The 8,656-nt window shown below is 34.3% G+C and overlaps 1 protein-coding gene across 1 annotated transcript; it reads left to right on the top strand.

Annotated features, from left to right (window-relative positions):
- Positions 1-3,793: 3,793 nt before the first annotated feature.
- Positions 3,794-4,788, top strand: LOC119077674 (regulator of microtubule dynamics protein 1-like). Its single transcript, XM_037184926.1, has one exon. It carries the CDS (start codon positions 3,999-4,001, stop codon positions 4,731-4,733), a length of 735 nt encoding a protein of 244 aa, XP_037040821.1. The 5' UTR covers positions 3,794-3,998; the 3' UTR covers positions 4,734-4,788.
- The last annotated feature ends 3,868 nt before the right edge of the window (positions 4,789-8,656 follow it).

The raw sequence follows: 8,656 nt of genomic DNA, 5'->3' as shown, positions 1-8,656 counted from the left end.
TCGAGCTACTCGGGCACTAGCACTAACACAACAGATAATAAATACAAACGTTGTTCCATAAGTGAAGCAGGAAAGTCGAACGTATCGACGAATATAATTGGAATGACATCTTTTTGTTTTCGGCTTGTTATACATAAGGATAATAACCGCTTTATATGAACCTAAATTTTACTAGTATCGGTCAGTCAATAGACTTAATAATTTTATGGGAAATCAAATTAATTTGCAAAGAAAACAAAAGTGTAAACTCACCATCGGCTAAACGCTGTATTAAATCATAATTCTCTTTTTCCTGCACAAATATATTGCAAACACTTGTAGGTTTTTGTTTTATCAAATATAATTTTCTTATCATTATCATTATCTTTGTACAATTATAATTACAAAAAAAAAAATAAATAATTAACTTACGGGTCGAAAATAATCGACTTATATGCGTCTTGAATTGAGTCTTCTTACGACTCAACAAATCACAATGTAGCAAACACTTTCGTTTAACTATGCTTATAACTATTAATAACACTGAGCGTGTACTCCAGATTGTCAGAATATTAATCAATCGCCGTTATTTGAATTTGATAAGTTCCGGCCGTAAGAAAACCCCTACCGATTTGTCTGTTGGCATTTTCTTACGGCCCATTTACCACACATTCATCAAAACAATTTATTGGAATGTTCGTCTATTGATTATTTCATATTTGATTAGTTAAATTTCACATTTTTCTGCTTAAGTTCATCACACTCTTTGCACAAAAATATCACTTTGACCACTTGTTGGCGGCTGGCTGCTGATAATTTCGGAAGATGTTTCGATGTTCGCTTTCTCGTCTATTGAGATAATAAAAATTCCATTTGCAACACTATCGTAGCTAGGAGGTGCGAATTCCCTATAACTGGGCGCTGGTGTTGGGGGTGGTGTCACTGCTGGTACTTCTGGCTTTCTTGTACGGCCACAATGACTATCTGAGCAGGCCATAACAGCAAAAAACGCAACCAAAACCAGAAAAGTTGAAAAATACCAAACGACTGTTAGAATGTCCATAATTGTCAGTTTACTTTTGGATGTGTCTGCCAAATAAATAAGTAAATATTTAATGAAATCATAGCTCAAATGTTAAATTTATATTTTTGCTGTTGAAATGTTAGGCTCACCTATATGAGGTACATGATTTAGAACAAATAATTTTACTGCAGAGTAGGTATGGCTCGAGTTTTGATATTTATTATCAGACCGCACATCACTACTGTTTGCGTATTTTAAATGTCGACCATTCACCGTCCACAGATATACTAGAAATAAAGTTCTTCGAATTTACGTACTCTTATTAATAATAATTGATAAAATTCAGCTTATATGCCGTGGATATTGTGGATAAATGATAAGAATAAAAAGCGTGACGATAGTAAAATAAGTAACAGACATATATGCTATAGGTGTTGTCAACGAAGCTTATCTGATCGAAGAGAAGATAAGATTTAAAGGTGTGTACATGCGAATGGACAGGAGTTGAAAGCTTCTGTTCTCGGCATCATGCACAAAATACTGAAACTGAGTCAAAATAATTAATCACAATCCGATTAAATTTGGATTTTCTTGTTGAATTTCTACCGATTAACCGATTCGGCAAGTCAGCCTTAGTCATGGAAAGCCCCATACCTTGGGAACATAATATATAAAGCCATTAAGTCATCATTTCTATTGTTTACTTATTTTTTATACGAAGGTAAAATGTAAAAACAATTCCATCGGTGGTATAACACCTATGCAATCAATGTCTGCATTATCAGATCGAGAACTGGCTTAAAATTTAGTTGAAAATCATAACAAATGATTAGAACTAAATTGTTCCTTGTAAGGGAGCAATGAATTTTTTTTTCTTAGTTTATTTCCATTCTCAGACAGTGTTGAAACAAAACCCATTACTTCAAAAGATTTAGCATACATTTTTGTTATAACAGAATGAATTAGCCAGAGCTCAACGCTTGTTTTTGTCGCTATCGATAACAGATAATATGTAGTCCCACGCTGGCTATTACTTTTTTCACTTTCTGCTTGATTATTGAGGGCAGAGGCATGATGGCGATGGCCATTCACTTCTTATCTTTTTATTAGCCTGCAAATAATGGAATAATATTTCCGTACCGCACGTAACGTAAACATTTCACTCGGTTTGTTGTGTTTATTGATATAGAATGGTATGGTAACAAGTGCAAAAATTGATTTTGTATCACTTCAGATATTTTTCTTCGCACATTTTGGCTTATTATTGCGTCACTCTAATCTGATGATCTGTGATTCGACTAATCATTTCAGAGATAGACACAACCAATTTCCAATAATTAAGCTTGCATTTTATCCTCTGATAAATGCCATCGAATGAATTCAAATATTTCGAACTTAAGACTTAAGCAGAAAACGAAATAGTTCCGACCTGCTGCTGGGTGGTCAATGTTTTCATACACACGGAATCAATAAATGAGAATAGAAATTTGGCGTCACATCGTCTTCCTTGAAATTCTCAAATGAGATTTGCAGACAACAACAGCACCTCACAATCACAACTCACATTGAACTTTATTACGATGTAGAGGTTTTTTTTTAAAGGTCTCTGTTAATAGTAGCTTAAGTATAGGGTGGGTCAAATTTACTGATTCTAGTAGCTCTTGGACCGCTCTAAATAATAAGGTAAAGAACTATTTATGTTCACTATTAATTCTTACAAAATAGTGGCTAAACAGGGAAATTTTAAAAACTACAACGGTCGTGGACTATGTGGCCCAGCTGAAAAACAGCTCTCTGACGTTCACTGTAAGCAAAAAATCAGTTTTTCGCTTCCTTGCACTAGCAGATTGAATATTTAAACAAATAAACTGTACTAAAGTGATCTTTGGAGGACACTCATCTTGTTTTGAAATTGGTTGTTGGGTGGGATATTGGCCTTAGCCGTAGAAAAGGGCCATAATCTACTAAAAAAACCACATTCATTTCCCAAACAAGTACTTATCATATTACGGCAATCTAAATTCGCTTCGCTCACATGAAATATGCATTTATACATTGCCTAATCACGTAAAGTACGAGCGTGAGTCGTACTCACAGAGTCCAAATGTTTATTTTGACAAGTAAGAATACTGCCCTCCCCTTCGGGTCGAGCTATAATGTCCCAATTCATCGAAATAAAAATTAAAAATTTGGACCCACCGACGTAATGTACTATTAAATGCTGAGGAAATCTTCCTACAGTACCACTCCCTGGCCGTAATGACGCCATTACGCATTGGTAACGTGTATGGAAAAAGTTAAGTTACCCTATGTGTCAACGTCAACATAAATGATCGAAGGCGGTTATTTGAATGTGTGTCACTGATAATAACAAAATACTACGATGCAGTTGTATACTTTCGAAATGGTATGCTTAAAATACCAATCTATCTTATCTGGGTAATGCACAGTGAGCTATAAAAAGAAAATTTATTACTCGACCGTGTGATTTTAAACATTTAAAAATACATTAATCCACACGCAACGTAAAGACTTGTGTCAGTCACATTTCGACTTTTGAGAATGGAAAACATCTATGACTTTACAGTGAACGACACAGTCCAAAAACAACCAAATATTTTCACTAGACGATATAGCTCGCGCAGTATCACAGAGAATATTTTCTTGGAATGCAACATCGAATTACGTGCCTGTTCGTGTGTCATCTCGTTTTTTAAATATTTACTCAAATCGACTCAGATTGTAAAATTCGGATTTTCTCGAAAGCAGCCGGCATAATAAGATCGATTTGGTTTTCAAGCTGTTACAACATAAATCCGATAGTACCGAAAAGTACCGACTGGTTATTTTAATCGGTCTGTTTATTACTATCAACAGCTTATCAGACACATTCAGAATATCAAGAAATACAGTAGCATCGCTGGGTCACGATTAATGAAAACAGTTGTGTTTCGAACTTATTGTATACGTGTTAAGAAAAACATTGAGTGACAAAATGACAAACGAAGAGTTGGAAAATTGGAAAATTGAAAACGATAATTGTGCCAAAGACATTTCCTTCGACAAAGAGATACTTTTGGAAAAAACGAGAGACGGATTTAAGAAATTCAACGGCGATGAGGATGTAGAGTTACTGTGGAGAATTGCAAGAGCTGTCTTCCTAGCCGGTTGCTTGGCCGAACGGAAAAAAGATAAGGAAACTCAGAAGAAACTTTTGTTCGAAGCTGAAGAATGGTGCAACAAAGCAATTGAAAAAAATCCGAATTGTTTTGAAGCTCATAAATGGATGGCTATGATACTGGGTAAAGTTGCTGACTTTGTCAGTACAAAAGAACGGATTGAGAAAGGTAAAGATGTCAAAAAGCATCTTGAGCTGGCCATTGGACTTCAACCGGACGAAGCGTATCTGTATCACGTTTACGGACGTTGGTGTTTTGAAGTTGCCAAACTATCTTGGGTGGAAAGAAATATTGCTAAACTTGTGTTTGGTACACCGCCTGAGGCAACTAATGATGATGCGCTGCGTAATTTTAAAAAAGGTGAAGAGCTAAAGGAGAACTGGAAGATAAACTACTTTTACATCGCAAAAACATTAATCGAATTGAAGAAGTACAAAGAAGCAGTAGAGTATTTAGACAAAGCCATGAAACTGCCGAACGAGGTGGATGAAGATTATATAGTGTCGGACGAGCTTGTTGAATTGGAGAAAAAGTATGCAAAGTACAGATAGATAACTGCAGCTGTGCAATTAAATATGAATTATAAATAAATGTTTAATTACGAATGGTTGTCTATTTTTAAAGTGAAGCATTCAGCCAAAAGTATTAGTAACGTCGAAATGTGAGAATTATTACTTTCTTTATATGGCTATTCGAGGAAATATTGATAAAATCCTGTACGTATACAAATAAAAATTAACATACAATGGAAGCGATAAACGAATCGACTTTTCTCATTATTAGTGACATAAAGCACCACCAGTAGTAATATTAGAAACTTCACCAAAGAAAGATTTCGTGAAAGTTGTAGATAAGAGAATAACAAACAAAGGTTAAAACGTTAACTCGTACAATTGTAAGTACTATTTACTTTTCAAGCCAGATAAGGGTTTACTGCCGCCTACGTTAAGCCTCGAACCCACTCAAAAGAAAAAAGAATAACAACAAAGATGACGACTTATATGCGAAGTCAGGAAGTCTGAAATGCTTTATCGGTTTCATCATAGCACTCGATAGAACTCTTCCTAATTGATTCGAAGGTAGATAAGGAGGAGACGGATGTAATAAAATTGCGAAATAGTGCACTGATTACTTGCATTTATAATTTATTTCATCTTGATGTTTGAAAGAAGAAAAATATTTTTGGTTGAAAATTGAAATGAAATGGACACATTAGCAAAGAAGTCTTTCGAAGATTCGCGACATTAATCCTATGAATCCTATGCATTACACTTGGTCTTCTTTTTCAATGTTTTCAATATGCTCTACACTTTCCGATATATCAGAACACTCGCATAATTTTGAAGCTAATGAAAAAATTCGCTTAAAAACATTAACGAAGACCGTTCGCAATTTTTTTTATCATTCATTTCCAAAGTACAATACTGATAACTTAAATCGTTCTGCAGTACTAGTTTTTTCTGGTTTTCTAATTTCTGCAGTGAATTTTTTTCGCATTTAATACATTGAAAATCGAACCGCGACATGCGAAATAGATTTGAAATTATAATCACTTTGTAAATTGATGATAAACTTTGAAGTCATTCGAACAATTTATGGCTATTGATTAAATAGGCTTTATCGCTAATTACGCTTTACATACTATAACGGTACTAACCGCAAGTGGTAGAATCTAGTATCATGCACGTCAGATCTTTTACAAAATGAGGAGAGATAGTGTATTTTGAATCTTGAATTTTGATTAGGAAAAACCAAAATAAATAAATCTAATTTGGAAGATCGTAAATCATTTTTTGGTTGCAACGCAAATCCGCGTGATGAAGATCTTCAATCAGTTGCGTTAAAGTGTTGTTATTTGCTGTTCTCGCTGATGGATTATTTAGATTTCAAGTCATTGTTTATCGCATCAGATTCAATATTCAATCCATGATTAGATTTGTAATACATGGTAATACTCCTAGAAATACTTCGGTAGATTTTTTTGTCTATCAAATTCAACCCACATTGACCAATGCTCCTTAAGGACCTATTTTCGAGATTTTTTTTAATGTTCACGAATATTCTTAATTTCTAGTTTGATTATTTGATTAAAAATTTAATTCGAGAAGCTCTTAGGAAATTTGTTCGAAAGTATAACTTTGAAGTACTAGAACAACACATACGCTGTCTGCACGCATCCACACATCTAAATCTAGTACTTCGATTCCAATACACATGAAACATATGAAAGCATATTTTACTAGTATTCGACTTCCAGATAAATAAAAGCTCAGCTAATAGACTGAAATGTTCAGTATGTACATAGGTCAATTTCGCGAAAGCACCGCTCCCATCTCAAAACCCATGCTTCTATACACATTTTTACTTATATGGAGAGAACCAGTAGTAATAGAAGAAAACTTTCTTCTGGAATAGAACATCAAACTCTGCACAAACACGCTCAGTAAAGCTATTTATCCAGAATTCTATTGAAAGATGCTCCGTACATAGGTCCTAGACTACTTATAAATTAATTATGGAGGAATCGAAAAATCTTTTGTTGTCTCGCGGTCAGAAAATATATCATTACTGCCTTGCTCAAAACTGGTTTTTCGCATTTTCTGGTCACAATACAACAAAGTACCGTACTGTCTTGCTGGGAAATTTTTTGTTGAGGCGTGTGGGGTGCACACCACTCAACAAAAAATGTCCCAGTAAGACAGTAATGTGCTATTTACTCACTAAACCCCGGAAATGAGTTATTATTTCGATGACATTAGCGGTAGATATCATTTCCCGGGTGGCTTTGAGAGTAAAATAACTTACGTACACTTGTTTGGAACTTTTTATTTTGATAAGTGTTGCGTTCCAAACAATGACGTAAGCACCATTCATTCACACTCTAAATTATTTCAAAATTTCATACTTTTCCGAATCACTTTTCTGTTATTTCTAATTTTATTGATGAATGGGTCAACTTAATTGTATACGAATCATCCTACCGTTATCTAGAAACAAATAAATGGATTGATCGCTTTAATGGAAGGGTATTCGAAAATAATTATTTTTAGCAATGACTCTAAATTTAACTTTGATTATCAGGTCATTCGAAAGAAATTTTTGTAGACGTCATTCTAAATTTAACTTTTATATCACCTTTCAATCAAAGAGAAATCGAATGCACGTCACTACAGTCGTAAGACAGTCACGTATTCACAGACATTCAATTGATTCTTGTTATCTTGTCTCGATATAAATATTGTCATCATTTGAAGCTCTCCACACGCAAATAATTTTCAAGTATGGCATTCTGATAACCAGGGAGCGTTTGCTTAAGATTGATGACATTTTGGGTTCATTAAATACGATAGGATTCCTAGATGAGCTGAAGACATCCGTTAAAGAAATCTCATTCAAAATTTACGATAAAGGGTTTTCTTACCGAACTCTCTTCCTACTTCCTAGAACACAACTCCAGATCTAATTCGCCCAAAAAAAACTCTATTGATCGTAATAACCAGTGATCTACAGCTTAGGTGAAGTAGTATGACGGCTAGATTTTACTTAGATAAGGGCCCTACTTGGCCTTGTCATGACCAACTTTCATAATGGACGTCCGCAATTTAGTGTTGTCAGACAGAGTTATAACGCGAGGAGGGTACTTGAGGGTCGGTCATACATTTTACACATAGGATAACATATAAATACGTATGAAAATTTTAGGTTGCTAAGCAGTCATGATGACTAAGTCATCCGTTATCGACGATGATGACAAATGATGTGCTCTAAGTAGTATCCTCTTATATAACAAAATGTATGCATAACCAAATAAAGTAAAGGATTTGATATCAAACACGAAGCAATATCTTAAACAAAAGAAGTAGCAGATGTAATGGTAATGTCACAATAGGTTTGGTTTTTAATCTTTAATAAACGGCAATTTATCACCCTGATTCTAATATAATTACTCAGATTGCTCATGAGCCCTATGCTCATCATTTTCTTGCTTCAGTCGTTGAAGTTCCAAAAAGCTTGCAATTTTTGCCACATTTTTTTTATTTGTAATTCAATCCCTTTCTTATTTAAAAGGTAAAAATACAAGAGTGTAACTGGTTACAAGTGGATAATATCAGAAAACCATAAAACAATTAAAAGAGTTTTACGTGAGTTACGCTATTGAATCATAATGCTCCTAGTAATTTTGTTGGCGATTGTGAAATTGATAAATAAACATTTTTTATTAGAAAATTCGCAACGGCAACATTTTTGAAGAATGACATTTAAATGCTCTGGAGGCATGGAAAAAATGACTTCAAACATCTTGAAAACAAGCCATTGGCGATTTTTAAAAGCTAGGCATCAAATGAGTCAGGGGACTTTTCTGAGTAATGTAAGTTAGAAGACAAATTCTGGAATATTTCATGCTGGAACTGGTCAAAAATTGGTTCAAACTGGGGTAGTCTAAATCATTTTTGATTATTATCTCTCACAATAA

This window comes from Bradysia coprophila, chromosome III, assembly GCF_014529535.1.
Source record: "Bradysia coprophila strain Holo2 chromosome III, BU_Bcop_v1, whole genome shotgun sequence".
Classification (NCBI taxonomy): Eukaryota; Metazoa; Arthropoda; class Insecta; order Diptera; family Sciaridae; genus Bradysia; species Bradysia coprophila.
This window is presented reverse-complemented; position numbering and strand designations above follow the sequence as displayed.

Excerpts from the sequence above, each read along its gene's own strand:
- LOC119077674 (XM_037184926.1), top strand. The coding sequence starts at position 3,999 with ATGACAAACGAAGAGTTGGAAAATTGGAAAATTGAAAACGATAATTGT.